At 39.8% G+C, this 20,376-nt stretch overlaps 1 protein-coding gene across 4 annotated transcripts; it reads right to left on the reverse strand.

Moving 5' to 3' along the window:
- Positions 1–350: 350 nt before the first annotated feature.
- Positions 351–15,918, reverse strand: emp2 (epithelial membrane protein 2). Of its 4 annotated transcripts, none has more exons than XM_022219648.2 (6): positions 15,756–15,918; positions 10,244–10,265; positions 4,093–4,369; positions 3,893–4,001; positions 3,666–3,806; positions 351–3,071 (listed from the first exon to the last, which is right to left on the reverse strand). In XM_022219648.2, exons 3-6 carry the CDS (start codon positions 4,168–4,170, stop codon positions 2,902–2,904), a joined length of 498 nt encoding a protein of 165 aa, XP_022075340.1. In that variant the 5' UTR covers positions 4,171–4,369; positions 10,244–10,265; positions 15,756–15,918; the 3' UTR covers positions 351–2,901. The 4 variants fall into 4 exon arrangements, with proteins under 4 accessions (XP_022075340.1, XP_051797046.1, XP_051797045.1 ...); XM_051941086.1 differs by having other exon boundaries at positions 10,244–10,269; XM_051941085.1 differs by having other exon boundaries at positions 10,244–10,278.
- Between the last annotated feature and the right edge of the window lie 4,458 nt (positions 15,919–20,376).

The raw sequence follows: 20,376 nt of genomic DNA on the forward strand, positions 1-20,376 counted from the left end.
AAAACAAAAGCATCTGACCTTAGGGATCAGTTAAGGTGAATAAAACAAGACTGACTTTTGACACCTGAGCATGAGAACAATTGCATGAATCAGAAGCCACTTTGACATATGGAGCTTCCTGTTTGACATGTGGGGCTAATGAGCCCAAACCAGATATAAAATGATCAGTGTTGTTCAGTCTTTGAGATTTAGGACATTTTTGGGCATCAGGCATATAGTGTCAGTGTTATGAGAACTGCACTTGAGCATGAGAAAGAAAGAAAAATTGACCTTTTCTAGAGCGTAGGAGAGAAGAAGATCAACCAGACTGACATTTTATTCAACGACAGATTAGACAAAAACACAGAAAATGTATTTATTGTAAAATATGTTTATTTAGATCCACAACTGGGCAACTGGAGGGGAAAAAAACACAAGCACCTATAAATTCTTGTAGGAAAGATGAGTCTTTGTTCCTGAATTTGTTGGATGTTTGACCAATCTGAGATTTGCAGGATTCAATATGCAAGAACACATTCATTATTTTAAGAAGTGTTTTACAGGATCTTGCAGCAACTTAGTCTGTAACCTGACACTAACACCGACACACGGTGCAGTCCACTGGGTGTCAGAAGCAGACAAAACATTTTAGCTTGATGACGCGTGAACACATGAACACAGGGATATCTTACAAATTACAGAAGCTGCCATCAATGTTGCAACACAGGTCAAAATAAATAGCAAGTTGTAATTTAATGTCCAAAAAAAACAATAAAAGCAGAGGAGCCTGTAAAAAGCAGAAACTACAATGCAAGAATGTGTTAATGCTAACATTAAAAAAAAACATTGCATGCTGTAAAATAAACGATTGTTTAATTTAAGTTCTTCAAACATTGTCAAATATTATAGAGAAACATGAGATTCTCAATTGATTTGGAATTAATACTTAAGCATTAGAAATATTTCAACGGCAAAAATCCATATAAATACAGTTTTGGCTTCAACAAGTCATGATTATTTGCCAGTATGGCCATTTGATTATTCATAGAACTCTACACATGACTACCATCTATTAAATCTACAATTATATAAAACACAATACAGAAAAAAATGCTCTAATTAATCGTTTTTAAGAGAGATTGCTGTGATTTCTGTCCAATATCTGCAACTGAATGTGCACACAAGTTAAATTTAACATTTTCATATAAAGATTTACATCTCAAATTTTGGGATTTGCTAAAAGGTGAATATTTGCTCGCAAACAGGAGGCTTATTAATTACTGAAATACTCTTAAGATGACATCTCTACAAAAAAAAAGTTACAAACATCACAATCTTGGCCTCTAACATGTTGTTTTGTTCATTTTCAAGTATCAGCTTGAGATAGCAGAGCAAAATCACTTCACTTCCATTTTATTTTCCCTGAATCTTCATGACTGGTGAGGCTCTGTGGTCCAAATTCCACCCAACATTTCTATCACAAGTCAACCCAGAGATGGTTTCACCTCAAACCGAACACCAGCCAGTGTTGACCTAAAGGCTGTTGTAAGAAACAAATCTGGGATTTGGTGGCAGCTATAATACAGCACCACATTTACTGTTATTAAATGATGGAGCCCATGTGCATAGAGGTGGTAGAAATGTTCCAGTCATGGACCAAACAGCAGCATGGCCAGCGAGGGGAAAAATATGACAAGACGTTCTTCATAAATCTTCAGTCACATGATGCTAAAATAAAAACAAAACAGTGGTTTTAAACAATAAATAAATTTAGTCTATTTTTGCAGTGAAGCTGCAAACAAAAAGGCTTCATTCATAATAACAAAAACAAGTTCATTCTTATTTCAAGTTGTTTCTACTCTGTAATTTTAAATCCCAAATATCACAGCACATCATTGGTTCCTTTCTCACCGTTAAAACACAAGTCAGTAACACAAGAATACAAACAAAAGGTTAAAATCCTACATATTATATGTCAACTATGACTCACTACACTTCTTGTTTGCTATGATTAACATAGGATTTTTCTATTTTTCTTTTATATTTATAATTTTATTATGAGTCTTACCTCAACTATACATACACACAGCAAATATGTACAAAATCAATTCTGCTGACTATAGCTTCACAAAAACAGTATGGACCCTTTGGGAAGTTCAGGGGTTGTGTCCAGTCAGACAAATCTCTTGTCTTATTCATCTTCTTTCTGTGCTGATGAAACATTCCTATGAATGGAGCTGGTAGAAAACAGGAGACAAAGATATAAGAGGAGGACATAGATCAGTGTGTTGGAATCGAGTTCAGTTTTTGAGTTTCTGCTGAGCGGAAAACAGGATCGTGAAGGTAGGTTCTCACTAAATGCAGTAAGAAAGCGGTGACACTGTGCATTAGCATCGAGTAGAAATGAACCCACACAGTGTACCGAGCTGGCAAAAGTCATTTTTTAAAAGAGGAACCTCAGATCAAATTAGTATTTGTCACCTTAAATGTTTCCAGAGACATTTTTAGTTGTTATAACATATGAAAAATAAGGATAAGGTGGTTTTTGTAAGTCAACTGCCAGATACACTTATGAGGAACTTGTTTGGAAATTAAATCGTACATTCCACTAAACGAACACACCGCCTGTGTCAGTGAGTCCTAATGCATCTATGCCACGTTCATTTAGAACAATGTACCATCAGGAAGGAGATAGGTGACTATTTTGGTTTCACATCTGCATGTTTGATCGGTGTGTTGTCTAATTCTGAACCTGCAAGTAAGAATTATGCAGGATTTGTAGTGGATTTTCTTTATTCTAATACTTCAAACATCTAAGGGTTAGAGAGGGAATGCAGGTTTGTGGGGGAAAATTTGTTTACTTGTATGTATATGTAACCAAATTCTTATTTTATATATTTGAATATGTTAAGCCTATCACATTTATTTGCGTTTCCTGAGCACCAGGTACATGAGGCCGCTGATGAGGGTCATAGGGAAACTGATCCAGGCCAGAATGTAAGAGGAGCCATAGGAGCCTTCCTTGAGGCTGGTCACATGGAAGCTGTTTTTCTCGGCCGTGTAGATGGACGCTGCGATCATCACACATAGAGCTGGAAGAGGGAGAGATGAGGAGAAGTGGGGAAATTATACACAGATGGTGATTTTCACTCACACTTAAAAAATAATCACATTTAGCCAGTTGGCCAGTTGGTTAACCAGTTGGATCCGCAGCAAGTTGGAGCAACATACACTATTGTTCAAAAGCTTGGGGTCACTCAGACAATTTCAAGTTTGCACTTTTATTCATGAGCTAATACAATTGTACAAGGGTTTTCTAATCATCAATTATTTCAACACCTTTAGCTAACACAATGTAGCATTAGAACACAGGAGTGATGGTTGCTGGAAATGTTCCTCTGTACCCCATGGAGATATTCTATTAAAAATCTGTCATTTCCAGCTAGAATAGCAATCTCCACATTAACAATGTCTAGGCTGCATTTCTGATTAATTTAATATTATCTTCATTGCAAAAAATATATATTTTAAAAACAAGTACATTTCTAAGTGGTCCCAAACCTTTGAACTGTAGTGTATATCAAAATGATGCATAATAAATGATGAATCAATGAGTTTGAAAACTCTTCTGCTCCCCTACAACCATCACAAAAGTTGCATTAAGATTAAATATGTTTTTTACATACATGCCAATAGCTGGATAATGGCTGTGAAAATGAATCTCTCTCCCTGTTTGATCCTGAAGAGCTGAAGGATAAAGACAAAGAAGCTGACGCAGCATAAAATGGTGGCCAGGATCATCGTCGCCTGGACCGCCTGCAGATAGGCTGAGGAGACAGAAGAAAGGAGGTGTCACATACACAAACACACATTTGAACAAGTATAGGGAACACAAAGTTACACGCAGTCTTACCTGCTTCAACAGTGTGGCTGTTCTCAACAGGGTAGCAGGTGGAGTTACAGGAGTACCATAAGTCAGTGTAGATCACATCACGGCCGGCTGGCGACACCACCCACCACGCCTACGTCAGAGAGGGACATGTGGATGTTAAGGAATGTGTCATCCTGCAGTATTCTGTGTCACAAGTATGTTCGTTCTTGCTGCATGCTTACATTGTGAATGGTGGCGACGAAGAGCAGGATGGCCGCAGCCAGATGAAAGAGGATGATGAAGGCTAAGACGATCAACATGGCTGATCTCTGATCTGACTAACTGCTGTCAGCTGGTAGTAGCCCCTCAGTTGGACCAGTTAAACACGTTACAGGCTGCTTCAGTAGCTGAATTTGCAGATGTTTGTTGTTGCTCCTGTGTCTTTATGCTGCTTGTCAGACAGGTGGAGCTGCAGGCTGACAGTCAGGAGCGGATCAAGGTCGCTAACATGAAAAGAATCTGTCGGAAGAAGCATGCATGTAATACTTTAATAACACACACAAGCACATGAAAGATTAATGGTTTCTTTGCCATCAGTGCACATCAAACACACAAGCAACACTATAAAACCCTTTCTGACTTAACAGCACAAATGTCTGTAAACATGAGCACATACCAAGAATTCCTGAAAAAAAAAATACAAAAATTACAACTTTGAATTGTGGATTTTGACTGAAGAATTTCTGACCCCCACGTGCAAACTTCATCACTGAATTGCGCAATCGTTGAAATATCTAAGAAGTGAAGGTGATACTCTAACAGTAATTCAAGTTCATATGCACATATAGCTGCTGTTACATCTGGAGCCAATTACCAAAATATACCTGTGGAAAATCACTCTGAGGAATATTTGTAGCCTGTAAGTCTTCCCACAAATTACCGAAAGCGTGCATGTTGTGTCTATATGTACCATGCCTGTGTGCAAGTGTGTATGTGTGTATGTGTGAGTATATGCATTTACAACATGTGGGAGTGTTTACTTAGTAGAGATTGAAGGCCTTAATCCAGACTATGGCTTGCTGATGTAAGCAAAGAGTGGACTGTTTACTTTTTTTAAAGGCAGTTTGTGCTCTGTTCTGTCTTGTGATGGATCAGAATATAAGCATTGCATGGCCGCATCAGCACATAATTACATGCAGAAAGCCAGTGTACTGAGACGCTAAAAGTGATGTTCAAGATGTCACAGGTCAGCAGAAACCCCTAAACTAGCCAACAAAAAAAAAAAAAACATTTAAATGACGCTTTATCACATCTGTCATGGATACGTTTTCATAAAATATACACTGCCAGTCAAATGTTTGGACACACCTTCTCATTTAATGGGTTTTCTTTATTTTCAGGACTATTTGCGTTACGTATTTTCACTGAGGCATCAAAACTACGAATGAACACATATGGAATTATGTAGGAAACAAAAAAGTGTGACATAAGTCAGGACATATTTTATATTTTAGATTCTTCAAAATAGCCACCCTTTGCTTTGATTACTGCTTTGCACACTTATGGCATTCTCTGGATGAGCTTCATGAGGCAGTCACTGGAAACAGTCTTGAAGGAGTTCCCAGTGAGGCTGAGCACTTGTTTTGTGAGGGTCCTCTCCTCACCCCTTCCTACCTGGCATCCCAAATACCCCATCCTATCTGTCTCCCCCATTTTTACTCCCCCTCTTTTACTCTCCTCTCCCTCTCTTGCTCTCCTCTCCCTCTGCTCTCTCCTCAGCGCTGCACCTGAGTGGAGTATGGCTTCACAGCTGCCTCCACTCAGGTAATTAGCCTCTCCCTGAGACCCGGACAGCTGCACCTCATCACCGTGATTACACCAACTGCAATAAAGACCGGCTGAACGTTCCACACTGTGCCAGATTGTTGAACTTGACTTACCAGTCAGTGGTCTCTAGCCATTCCAGATTACCTTGTAAATTTTGATGTTTCTAACATTCTGTGTCTTCTGCCCTGCCTAGGATCCAGTTGTCTGGGGTCTCTCCTGCCCTGCCTCCCTGAGACCACCTTGGAAACCATTCGGCACCCTTCCTACCCTCATGGACCCCCTACTCAGTCAGTTTTCCCTCCTCTTGGATTCCCCACTCGGCTCTGTCCCTGGAATCTCCAGCCACTCGGGCTACGAACCGCCTGAGGCTCTGCATCACTCGGCTCGCCTCCTGGATTCCTTAGCCGAAACCGCCAGCTGGAAACACCACTGGTCCCCATCGGCTCCTCTCCTCTCCGGCACTCCCTCCCAGCATCTCCCCATGGGACCTGAGACGTCAGCCGTCGACTGGCTCTTCCACCATCACGGCCCCCTGGCTCGTCAACGTCTGACGTCCCCCTGCACCCGCCTCTTCCCCGGCTCTCCGTCCTTGTCCGTCTCCGGCCGCCAGGGATCCATCCACCAACTCCCGCCGCACTCTGGTCCCCCACCACCAGGACCCACGGCGACCGCCGATCCCCGGCTCCGGAGCCCCGACCCTGATCCACGCCGTTCCACCCCTTCCAGGCAACCCTCAGTCTTGTCACTCCTCTCCATTATTCATTCCCCGAGCAATAAAACACTTTAATTTACTCCTGCCTTGGTAGTGTGCTCTCTGCTTGAGTCCGCCTCCCTCGAATCGTGACAGAACAACCTGGCCAACTATGGACTCGGAGAGCTCACTACCAAGGCCGGACCTGCCCACTCCGCCCAACGTCATGCAAGCGGTAGCCAGCCAAAGTAACATCCTCGGACAACACCACCAGACCCTCAGTGAGCTCATCGACACTAGGCAGCAAATGAATGCTCAACTCACAGCCTTGTCTACTTTTCCTTAGTAGTGGTTTCTGAGCAGCTGTTTGACCATAAAGGCCTGATTGGTTCAGACTCCTCTGAACAGTTGATGTAGAGATGTGTCTGCTACTGGGCTCTAATCTGAGGTGCTGTTAACTTGCCATTTCTGAGGCTGGTGACTCGGATGAATTTCTGAACAGCAGAGGGGGCTCTTGGTCTTCCTTTCCAGGGGTAATCCTCATGTAGGCCAGTTTGATGTGTGCTTGATGGTTTTTGTGACTGCATTTGGGGATACATTCAAAGTTTTTGCAATATTCTGGACTGACTGACCTTCAGTTCAAGTAATGATGAACTGTTGTTTCTCTTTACTTAACTGATTGGTTCTTGACATAGTATGGATCCTAACAGTTGTCAAATAGGGCTGTCAACTGTTTACCAACCTGGCCTCTGTACAACACAACTGATGGTTCCAACCCCATTAGGAAGGCAAGAAATTCCACAAATTAACTTTGACAAGGTACACCTGTGAAATGAAAACCATTTCAGCTGACTACCTCATGAATCTAACTGAGAAAAGGCCAAGAGTGTGCGAAGCTGTCATCAAAGCAAAGTGTGGCTGCTTTGAAGAATCTGAAATGTAAAACACCTTTCGAGTTAGTTCACAATTGTGTTTGTTCGCAACATATTACCATATATCTTGCTTCATAGTTTTGATGTCTTCAGTATGTATCTACAATGTACCAAATAGTAAAAATAAAGAAAAACACTGAATGAGAAGGTGTGTCCAAACTTTTGGCTCATAGTGTACATTTAGGAAAAAAACAAAAAAAGAACAAGGTCACATAAGGTGCTGGGTCAAATACCAGCCAACCCCACTGTTGCATGATAAAACAATCTAAATGCTCAGGAGTGTGAGCTTTAGAAAACATTGTTGACGGTCACAACAGACGTGAACATGAGTTTCTGCTTTAGATATGATCGTCTATGAAGAGCTGGAGTTCGTTTGCACTTTTCTGTTTTTTAGCAAAGGCTTAAGTGAGTACATTTCTGCTCCTTGGGGTCCTGCTCTGTATATTGTTTTTCTTTGCTTTTAGTCATATATTCTTCGACGAGTAGTCATAAAGGGAAGGGAAGATTTAATTAGCATCCAATAAAAAAAAAATCATTAAAATCCGCAGACACATGCACAAAACTATTTGTTAATTAACTCTCTGAACCCTAACATCCACTGCAGGTTTAAAAGGGATGTTTTCTTTATAAATTGGTCAAAATAACCCAATTCATTAAGCCAAAAACAGTGAAAACACACAGATTCATTAGATTTCCACCAGTCCTTGAACGTGTCATGTGTGATGTGTAGTTCCCTCAGGAAACATAACCAAAAATAAACTCAAAATCACTACTATACATTTCTCAGGGAAAGCCTCACCAAAAATAAACTGTGAGAAAATCAAGAAATTCATCACTCCACAGCACAACAGAGGAGCCTTAACCGACTCAGATGCGACAAAAATTCAGGGAGTTTTTAGGTGAACTGCAGGTTGTGTTCATGCAAAGGAGAGAGGAGACGACAAGAGACTGTGAGGAAACTTGAACCGACTTAATAAAATAAATGCAGCATGGCTCAGAAATAGTACACAGAGAAGCAAGATGTCAACAAGCTGTTGGAGGATACATCCACAGTGAAACACCTTCCAAGAGAAAAACAGCAGCTTGATAGAGGCTGTGAAAGTGCTAAAAAAAATATACCGAATAGGGAGGCTCTATTTTTCTCTACTCCACTTTTTCCTTATTTTTTTTATAATGTATGGCATCATAACTTTACTAAACTGCATGGAAGACACTTCTAATTTGTCTCTACTGGTTGCTCTGTTTCCATAGTAGTGCAGGGCTGACTGAACCAACAGTTTGTAAAAGTGTGACTGGAGCAGAAAATGGCTCAAAACTTGCTTGGGATTCAGAAAGTTAATCCAGGAAAGAGTGTTGCTGAGCCTGTAAAATGCTCTGTCAGCATCAGCCAGTTACGCTTCAGACAAGATTCTAAAATTAACAATTCATCTCTCCAAAAAAACACTTTTTACAGCACGGCTTTACTGGCTGTTTTACAACGTGATGTGACTGCAGTGTGAAGACTGCATCTCTGAAACCACCATGATTGCAGTCTGTTGTGTGTGTACAACGTCACACATCCACCCCATGGAGATAACACACATAAAACTGCACGTACACACACTGTCTCCCACCAACAGCTCAGATGCTGAGGAGGCAGAGACACATAAATTTAAAAGCACATGTGAGTTTCGGCACACACACACACACACACAGATACACACACACAACCACGCCGCCAGACGGCAGAGGAATTAGCCTTCTCCGCCAAAATGGAGTCACAGTAAAAACAGCCACTCCCCGCCAACAGGAAGCAGGCCACCGTTTTGTGCGTGAGCTTGTGGCTGTGGGATGTATGTGCCAGAGGACCGGTGCTCCCTGTCTGAGGTGGGGGAAGGAGCAAACAACGGGGGTAAACAGTAAAAAAAAAAAAAAGGAAGTGATGCAACAACAAAAGTAAGATATATGCACAGGGTTTAGGATTTAAATGAGAATGCAAACAGTACGAGATTTTCAAGTCAAAGCATCGTGATCGAAAGGCTCTGAGAGTGAACCTGAGAGAGACAACGGCAACACCCAGGTCAATTTGCATGAGAAAGATTGAAGCTGAAACTGATCGCATGTAAGTTTGCAGCAATATGAGCTTTTTAAAACAACACCATGATACTTGGTTGTCATGTAATAGTTTAGTACGATGATACATGGGAATCACATTATATACAGCATGTGGCTGTTTGTTTTTACAAGAAACAAGCAAGTTAATACTTTTTATTTAGATATTATTCATAATTAACAAGAAACATCTGTAAAATAACATCAAATTGTTCAATGGTCATTTTTTTTTTTTTAGATTATAGAGTGAGAGCAGCTTACTGAACCACCCTATTAAATACTTTTAATGAAATCTCCCTAAAAGCAATCAAAATCCTCAGTGACACAACATGCAGCGCATATAGAGCTACTACATCTTAGATTATGCATTACATACATAACAGTGTACATACCTAACAGATGTTTTTTTTTGGATGCCTATGTATGAGTGACAGGTTGCACTGGGTGGAAATGTGAGACACAAACCTATTTTTAGGACTGGCACCGGTATGTGAGAGGTTTGACTTTTGCAGCTCTACACCTCCCAGAAAATCATTTATAGCATTTTATAAAACATGAATCACATTTTAGTTTTGACCTTCTTGCCTTCACAAAGCTACTGCAGAGTAAGTGTAACAAAAATGGAAAAGAAGAAGTTGGGAACACAGGAAGACTGACAATTTAAGCCACTACATCCACTACAAAGCATCTTCTCAGCATTTGAAGCTGATCAGACCTGCAGAAACATTCTTCAGAGCAGCAGATAATCTGTTAGACATGTACACACACATTCACACACACACACACACACACACACACACACACACACACACACACACACACACACACACACACACACACACACACACACACCTGGATCTTCTTCCGTTTGCAGCTGCCTTGACATCCTGGTGAAAGAGGCGAAGGAGGAGGAGCGACGGAGGAGGGAGGATAGAGAAGGAGGGGAAGCCCATTGGAGGGAAATGGAGGGAAGAGAGAAAAACAAAAACATCAGCGTAAACACACACGCAAACACACACACTGATGTACACACACAAGTAAGCAAACACCACAAAAATATAGTCTCTCAAGCAGCTCACAAAAACAGGGACTCTGTTCAGATGGTTGAAGTTACTTTAAATCATGTAGACATCAGACATAAAAGCCTGCTGATGACAAGGCACTGTTCATGTAAATGATATGTATACATGTCCCTTTGTGTGTGAGTGTGTGGGTGGGTGGGTGTGTGTGTGTGTGTTTGTATTGTAGGAAAACTCATCACTTTGTCTCCTAAGCCTCCAATTACTACATTAAAATGTAATTAACCAAAAACTACACTTGTGTGAGTTAAAAACTGTGGTCTCTTGCTTTGAAATGAAATAGCAGTTAAGCTGATTTAATATAGCAGGTGGATGATGACTTTTGATGTATTTAGCAAACATAAAAGAATAATATTCCTTTAAAGATGACTAACGTGCCACATTTTGTGGAAAACAAATCAGACTATTATACTCTATTACTGCTAAAAAAAAAAAAAAAGGCTCGTAATAGTAATTATCACACAGATTAGCCTAAATGTGCAGCTCTGTATTCCCAGGAAACCCTGGGAAAGCTGATGTTTGGCAGAAGTTTCAGTCAGCAGCAATAGTAAACTGCTCTGATAGTCACCTCTGACACCAGGCAACAGCTGCAAACACACATCCCCATGCTTGCTGTACAAATTAGTGCTGCTACTCTGGTATGCATAACATTGATGTTTCACAGATCTCCATGCCTTATCTGTCATTATAGACACATGCACACACAAAGGAGGATTTCCCTCAGCTGTGGTGTGTCAATCAGCAGGTGATAAACAGTCTTCATCACCCAGATTTGTCATACTGATATGTTCGTCAGCTAATCTGGATTCAAAGAGAAGTTTACTGAAAAAGAAAAAAGAAAAAGGTCTTCTACAGAAGCAGGTTTTTTGCAAACTATTATGTTTCTCTGGTGAGACTAATGTTTTTAGAGCTATTCAAAGTGGGTTTATATCTGGTTTCAGGGGCTTTAGGCTCGTGAAATCCGCTCGGCACATAAAAATGTCCATGGAAAGTTGCTACTTCGGTTGGAAAAGGGGAAAGACACCAAGAGTGTAGCAGTGCTTTTCATGTGCATCAGCCTTATATTATTATTACAACACAAGTCACCTCACTGCAAGCACATTGTCCCGTGTTCTGCTTGGACTTGATGTGACAGCTTCTTCATGTTTATAACTTGTGAAGACTCATATTTATATGTCATACTGTGGCTGAGTGGAACTGAGCCCGAAGAAGACAGATAACTGCAGCCACCTTCCCTGACACATCTACGCTCACTGACAAACAGGCACACATGCAGCCATTCCTCCTCTCCACTCAGCCTTATAATAGGACACTGGGGGACTCGGTGTGTGAGTGCAAGTGTGTGTATGTGTGAGCATGTGTGTCGACTGATTCCCTTGCCTGGTGGAAAATGCTGACTTTTAACGTCCTTTTTTTACTCTTTTCATAAAACACAAAGCCACAGACTTAACTGGGCCTCCGAATCTCACTCCCCCGTCTCTCTCACTGTCCCACTCTCTCTTTCTCTGTGTCTCTCTCTCTGTCTGTCTTTGGCCATGGAAAATCTGATTGAGAAAGAGAAAAATCAAGCAGACTTACAGTGGAGCCCTCTGGCCCATTACCCACCTTTACCCTTGAATACTTGCACAGACTGGGGATGCTTAGACTTGACTGCTTCACTTTGCTTTTGCATGTACCCTGATAACATATTCATTTGTTCAACAGGGTCAAAAGTGTCCAAATCTGACAAAAATAACCCTTTTAAATGTTAGCAGCTAAACATTTTACTAGATTTCAGGGCAAACGGGATGGAATTAGTGGTAGCAACAAACTGTTCTATGGTAGGACAAGAATGAAAGCTACAGTTTTGCAGCTCAAGCATCTAATTTGCTCAGGATTTATTATGCAGATGAGCATTTAGCTGTGTCGTGTGTTGATAGTGAGTTGCATAAAAACAGTGAAAACACAATCAGTTGATCAAGACAGACGGGTGCAGTTGAAAACTCTAGAAAAACTGTATTCAGTTTCAACGGTCAAGAATGAACCACAATGCTCATTTTACCTTTTTGTTTCTCACCGGCATTGCCTGAAGACTTGCGTTAATTTGTGGAGTACAATAGTGTGCGCACACAAGATAAGTGTGTGTGCACCGTGTGTGTATGTGTGTGTATGCAACAACAGCCAAGCTAGGTCTTATTTTTAGAGAAAACACAAAAGGCCCATCTTCCCTGGACAGAAGCCAGCGACCAAACAAAGATTTGTTTAGGATGAGCTCACAGAAACCTGCAGATACACAAAGGCAAACACACACACAGACACAAACAATTTGGGTTTTAGGAACTCTGAGCAGCACATAAGAGTCCATGGAGCAAGTACAGAATCATAAATACAACCAGATTACCCAGTATGACAAATATAATCCTTTACGCTTGTTCATTTTTGATTTACAAGAGGCCGTGGCTGCCTGCAAACAAAACTGCAGTCTTGTGAAGCAGAAAGAAGTGAATAAAAAATGTAGAGATAACTTTGCAATTTGTACATCTTCACAACTAGTTGGCAAACATTTTAAAGTTTGACCTGAGGCTGTGACCAGAGGACCGGCTACATTTCTAGACCTAATATTGTATAGCGTAGTAGGTAAACCTGCCTGTCCCATGTCAAAGACTCCAAACATGCAGCCAAAAAACACAGACTTTAACTGGATTTGGAGAACACCGTCGGGAACTGTGAGGCTGGAATGTCTCCTGCAGAGAGGAATCTCAGTCTGTCTGCATCTTTCAGGGGTTTCAGCCTTGAAACGGAGACACAGCGTTTACCAAGGATTTATTTTCTATATGGCGGCCCTTTTTATGGCGTCTTTGTCTCAGATTGTGCAAGTCAAATCTCTTTCATCCTCTCAAGTTCAAGCTTTTCAGACTTTAATGTGCAGCTCATTGTTAAGAGTATGCTGCTACTGTGTACCAGTTTGCATTTTAAGAAAAGTGGAAATACCACAGTTCAAATTTCTTAGTATCTATACTCCAAATAATAGAAAAGTAGGCCATTTGTTCTGTAAAATACTTGCAGTCTTCTGTAAGAATTTTACTTAATTGCACTTATTGTATCTGGTGATTAAAGTGGTAAGATAAACAGATCAAAAATATGTGAACAAATGCATACCAAACTAGCCCAAATTGACAAAAACACTCATACAAACATCCATCTTTTAGAATGCTTTCTGCAGATTGTTAATACTTTCAACACAAACCTAATAATTCATGAGTGCATCTCTATTGTCCATATGAATAAAATGCTGCCTGCCCTGAGGCTTAAAATTAATATTTTAGTTCTACAGAAACACCAGGTGAGAGCAGAACAGACATTGTTCTGCACAAAGAACCCTACATGGTTGCAAAGGAACCTAAAAACACAATTTAATGCACCAAAACACACACAAACGTTTCCCTGCTGGGTTTAAAGACTTCCCTCCGACACAGGAATTCTTTCTTGCCGGACACTAACGCGTTTTGTAGAAGTGTGTGTGTGCTTTCTAACACATTCCTAATATGACAGTGCTGAGTAATGACTTCCACATGGCAGAAGGAGGTCTGGCAGCACCTGATGAGGAGGTGAAAAGGAGACCACCACCTCCACATGCTCCATCTCCATCCATTTATCATCAGCCCATTGTCTTGTTTTTCTCTTCTTCCCTCGGTCACTTCACACTTGTTCCCTGATTGTTTTCATCTGTCAGCAGCCCTTAAAGTGACCCCACTGTCTAAATCCTCCCTCCTATCAGATATCACACACCTCTCTCTTCCTGCTGCATTCAGTATGATGGGAAATATTTTCTAATTAACACTGCTGCTCTAAATTGCATCAGAAAACGACGTCAGATTAACGAATTATTGGGCTCAAACTTCCTTTGTAAGGCATTAACCACCAAAACATTCTGCAGCCTTCAGAGCTTCACTTTGGTGGGAATCAAACACATCAACAGTGTCCATCAAAAGCAGCTACATTCAACTTCAGCAGTTCATTCATGTATTCATCCAGCTATCTTTTAGAAGATGTTATTTTTCACATGTTCTCTCTAAGTGTTGGATGGTATAATTAGGATATATTGAACTTCAATTTTTAAAAGTTTTTTTTCTAAAAGATCGAGGGGGTTTCACCTGCAGTTTACTTTAAATTTCCTGAATCTGCACCACCAACGTAACGAGGACAACACACAGCATCAGAGCTGGAGTGGAGTACATTTTCAGGAGTTTCCTGGAGCATGTTGCAACTTGAAGGGTCCAGCTTCAGCTTTCATAATCTTGCTTCTCTTATTTATTTATTTATTTATTTTTAGCTAGATCAGCTTTTTTCCATGTATCACATGAAACTGCTGCTCATCACTGGGGATGTAAATTAGTGTCCAGAAGATCACAATGTATTCTTAAACCAAAATTTGTCAGCTAATGTGATATTAAATCTTCCAGTGGCTTTTCCTGAGCGGACTCCAGGAATGTCCACCTCTGTGCCTCAATTTCAGTAATCTCCCCTCAGCATTGCAAATAAGATTGGGGTTTCTTTTTGAACACAAGAGGGCGCCTCCTATGAAAGGAGACTGCAACAGTGGCTTCATCAAAACCAAAATACAGGGGACCTGAGTGAAAATATAATCTATACTGTTCATCTGTTCCTTCTACAGACTCTTACACTCACTTGATCTAAAAACACTCACAGACCAGTGAACAAGCAGGACAGAAAATGGATCACAGTGAAATAAAGGATTAAACAAAAATAATAACCAGGTCAATGCAAACTATAAAAGTCGATTTGTTTCATTTTAAAGTTAAAATTTGGGGAAACCTACACAAACTCCTTTTTTTTAAGTAAGCATTCACAGTATATATTTTTCTGCGTTCACTGATAAATAAACCTTCCTCTACAATGTACAAAACATTCATTCAGTGCTCTCAGACAAATACATTTCCCTCACTCACACACTGGTGGATGACAACGCCCCTTTCATTTCCAACTCTGGAACTCTGAACTTTGAGTTCTGCGTTAAGCGTAAAAATACCCACAAGGGAAAACACCAAGAGAGACTTGCTCTATGGTAGATGATCTAACAAAATCAAAGGAAAAATGAAATATCCAAACAGAGTGTGATTTATTGCAGGCATTTGAGCTATTTCCCAAAATGCTAAATAAGGACAGTTAAGCTTTAAAACCCACATCAAAGACGCACGAAGTCAGTGCGTTTGTTTGAATTACGCACGAATCCAAAACCGTGCCGCAAACATGCGAACTAAAAATAAAGAAATAAGTTCACTCACCGAGTTTGGACCGAGAAATGAACAAATGTATGTGGAGTTCCAGTTATACAGGACCAAAAGATGGAGTTTGGGGCAAAATAAGTGAAACTATTTGAAGAAAACAGTCTCCAAATGCAGGAAAACGGCAGCAGCTGGAGATCTCACCAGAAGTCCATCCAAAAAAAAAAAAAAAAAAGTTAGAAATGCACGTTCTCTGGCCCGGCTGTCGGGAGCGCGTGTGGGAGGGGCTCGAGACCTGGAGATGGGTGTGGTTTTACACGGGGAGGTGTGTGTGTGCGCGCATGAATGTGTGTGCCAAGAGTTTAAGAGTTTAGGGCTCGGCGGGAAAAGTGTATGAAAAAAAAATCATTCTGATGTCTGAAGGGGAAGCTTGAAAGTTGGTGTTTCCTCACATGGCAGACAGACTGAAAGAGATTTAGGAAAACAAAGGAGGGGTCAGACTGAGAGGAAGACAAGAGGAAATGAAAAAGATAAAAGTGGATGAAAAGTCAAGGAGAGGAAGGAATGAGGAATGAGAGGAATACTAAGAAAAAGAACAGGGTTAGGAAACGACTGGGCGATGATCATGAGCAGGTTTTGTGCACAATTCTCACTCATGTTTCCTCCATTCTGCATGAGAATACACTGTAAAAACAATCCATTAAAGGTAAAAATCCATACAGGTGGCAGCCTTATTCCTGAAAAGAATATGTTCAAAAATTTAATTCAAAGAGTGTTAAAACAGTGACAGTAATGGAGAATACTTGGGGTTTTTTGCGATTTAAAGGCAGTAAAAGAGTCATATGTTGTAAAAGAATTCAATATTATTTGTAAAAGTACAGATTTCTAATGCTGAAATTGCGTGCAGTTTTGCCCTGTTTGTTCTACAGTCATGATATTAATGAATGAATGAATTAATTAATTAACTAAATTATGTTTCCTGTCATTTTACTAGATGTTAACTTTTCAATGTTAACTGTAAAATACAACATTAAGAAATTTTTCTGACATTTTTTTTTCTTTCAAATACCACCAAATTTATGCATGTTACTCTTTAATGGAATTTAAAAAATAGTGTAATTTTACAGTTAGGCATTGTAAAAGAACAAACCACCGCTTACAAACATGTACATTTTTGACATTATTCACAGTTTTCTTACAGTGAAAATGTAAATGAATACTTTTTTTCCTGGGATTTTACTAGATGTTAGTGGTAACTTAACTAAACAGGGAAAACCTATCAGTAAAACAACAGATTGAAAATATATTTACTATTTCAATTTTAGCTCTTTTTGTTTTAAATAATGGAAATTATCTGTAAAATAACAAGATATTCTGCTAATTCAAACATAGTTTAAAAATAGTGCAATAGTATAAATTCCTATTTATTAAAATATAATATTTGATCTGAACATTATTTACAGTTTTAACCTGTTTCTTACAGTTAACATGTAAGATATGACTCTTGTTTCATAAATTTTACAGCCAGCATACAGAAAATATGTAAAACAGTTACGTTTTTTAAATGCAGTTAACAATGGTTTACAGACATTTTATCCATGTTTCAGGTCCAGGTGTTGGAGTTGTCACTTTACTGTGTTGTTGGACTTCTCTCTTTGCACTTTCATGGTATTTTACGTCACCTGGGAATTCTCCTTTCATTTAGCTGTGGTGCTTTTGGAACGGCACAGGCAGAATTTGGAAGTTTAGTTTCTACAGATAGCTGTCCTCTCTTGGTTGACTCATTGTAATTAAAATCACTCCTCGGATGCCATGACGTCCAAAAAGCAGTCATGAAAAGAATTTCTCTTCCTTTTAAACGTCTCAGATCTCTGCTCTGCAATCAAAATCCAGCCTCAGTCTTTGTGCTGACAGACACCACCAGCTGCTGCACTAAATTTTCTTTATGTCAACTCCTGCAGTATATGCACAAGAGGATATTTGCTCAAAAAATACCTCAAGACTACATCCCTTGTGCTGTCAGTCCCGTCATCAATCTCCGGTATTACATATACAGATGTATACAATTTTTTTTAATATGATGTGAAATTCATGTGCTTTTGACTGAAAAGAATAGTTTGACATTTTCAGTAATATGATGATTGGCTTTCTTGCACAGACTTAGATGACAACATTGGAACAGCCTCAAGTCTGTTTAGCAAATATGAGGCAAAAGGCAGATGGTTGGCATCTGTGGTCACTTTTTCCAGCTTTGCCACTCAATTTGTCAGTTTTTCAGTTAATTTTTCAGATACAAAGATCTCATGTGGGCAGGCATTACAAGACTGTGTCCCCACTGATCAGTAATGTTTGGACAGACCGGTCAATGTACCAGAAGGGCAAAGAGTGGTGAGATTTGGAGCTTATTATTACTCCGCCAAGAAACGTGTCAGAGTGGTGTTAAGACTGGCGTTGGTTTGGCTGTCTGTTAGCAACACTACTCAAAAATGGTCTGACAGATTTGGATGAAATTTTCAGGAAAGGTCAGTAATGACACAAGGAACAACTGATTAGATTTTGGCAGTGATTTGGCTTATAGTCTGTATTCATGGATTTGTTAAATATTTCTGTACCATTGCGAAACAGAGTCACTGTAACAATGACAACAAGTGAACACTCTTGTGACACACTGACAATCATATGATTGCGATCTTACTACAAATTGATCGCTGCAGACTTATTGGGACTCATCTATCCGAAATGATGCAAGGAACAATTGATTAAATTGTGGGGGTGTTTCCAAGTCCCATCAACTCCTGTCGCCTGCTACATATTTAGGTCACACAATTCGGTATCCATACATAATGTGCACATAACACATGTCTGTGATCAGTGCAAGGTCATTTTGTTTGTGGGTACATCGATATTAAAAGGCCACATTCTATGTTGCTGTGATTTCTGATCATCAATAACTTTTAAACAAATGCTGCATTTCTAATATATATATGTCAGGGTAGAGACTGCGATTTGGTAGAATTGGAGTTTCTACCAGTAGAGATTGCGATCGCAATCTCTACTGGTAGAAACTCCAATCCTACCAGTAGAGATTTGTCAGGGCTAAGGTTAGACTTTTAAGGTTAGGGTCAGGGGTCAGGGCAGGGGTTAGATTAAAAGGTCAGGGTCAGTTAAGGTTAGGGTCAGGGGTCAGGACAGGGGTCAGATTTAAAGGTCAGGGTTAGTTAAGGTTAGGGTCAGGGGTCAGATTTAAAGTTCCATCTCTACTGGTAGAGATTACAATCGCAATCTCTACTGGTAGAGACTCCAATCGCAATCTCTACTGGTAGAAACTCCAATTCTACCAAATGGCAGTCTCTACCCTGACATATATATAAGGATAGGGAAATGAACAGCCTTGGCGGAGGACTGTGCTCTCAGAGTGCATTTCTTGTTATTATAGTCCAGCTCACACGTCCTTGTAAAACTTTAATTCATTGTTTTGACATTGGTTTAACACATTAGACAGAGCCTGTAAAAAGCACATTAGCTTTTGTCATCTAATTTCCAATCTTTATGCTAAGCTAAGCTAATTGACTGCTGAATAAAAGAGACAGATATCAGAGTGGTTTCAATTTTCAAATCTAACTCATGGAATTAATTCACAAAATAAAATTTTAAAAAAGAATAAAAAAAGTTTTTTTTTTAAACTATTTTTGTAGCATGAACCTGCCTAAATATGGGAACATGTCTATAAGAAGGTGAATGGTGCCAGTGGGCCTTCTTGTCTTTTTCCATAATCATACTTTAAAAAATGACATAATTGCATAATTGTCAGTATAAATTTTTACTGACGGTGTTAAAAGCCTGTATTTATTTGATAGCACACCCATTTCTAAGGGTGTTTAACCATTGGGGCTGAGTCGACAAACAACTCTCCCATAAAGATGTGCCATTTGCAAATAATCTATACTGGAAAAATCAATACTTAACTGGAGTTTCAACAATTATCAAATGTGCAAAAGTTTGTTGTGGTCATTTCTATACCTGCCTCGGTTTACATTATGACTTCAGTACATCGGATTCTTTGTCCCTTGTGCCTCAGAGTCCAATGTTAGCATTGTGACCAGATGGAATTCTGTTGTGTGGTCATAAGGAGACAGTTAGTGAGACCCGGCACGAGGTAATGAAGAGGACATTGTTAAAGCCCCTAATTCCTTGCATTTTCCTTTCAGTGTCGCGGTGACGATGAGGCTGAATGGTTTGGCGTGATGTGAACAGGTTACAATGAAACATCTTTGGGTTTAAAGCAAAGTGAGAGTGGCACCAGCTATATGACATTGGATTGTCATGTTTCACTGCACCAGTGCTGTAGAAATTGGGGAAGTAAATTCAGCATAGGGGCATCACTTCATTGTCAAGAAAAGCACATTTCACCAAACTTGCTGTCGAGTGAATGTACAATTTACATTGACCAGACTGCTTCAGGTTATAATTAGTAAACTCGAACATTTAACTGATTTAAAAGGACATTTGGAGGATTTAAAAAAATGATAAAAAGGTCCACCCTTCACTGTGGTGTTGCTTGACTCCTTCATATTTTGCATAGCAGACAATACTGGTCAGGAAAGCTGCTAGAACTCTTTTAAAACCTGTCAGGACTCCTCATTTCTGTTACTGTTTCGAGCAAGTTAACATGGAACAAATT

Source organism: Acanthochromis polyacanthus, chromosome 21 (genome assembly GCF_021347895.1).
Source record: "Acanthochromis polyacanthus isolate Apoly-LR-REF ecotype Palm Island chromosome 21, KAUST_Apoly_ChrSc, whole genome shotgun sequence".
NCBI classification, from domain to species: domain Eukaryota; kingdom Metazoa; phylum Chordata; class Actinopteri; family Pomacentridae; genus Acanthochromis; species Acanthochromis polyacanthus.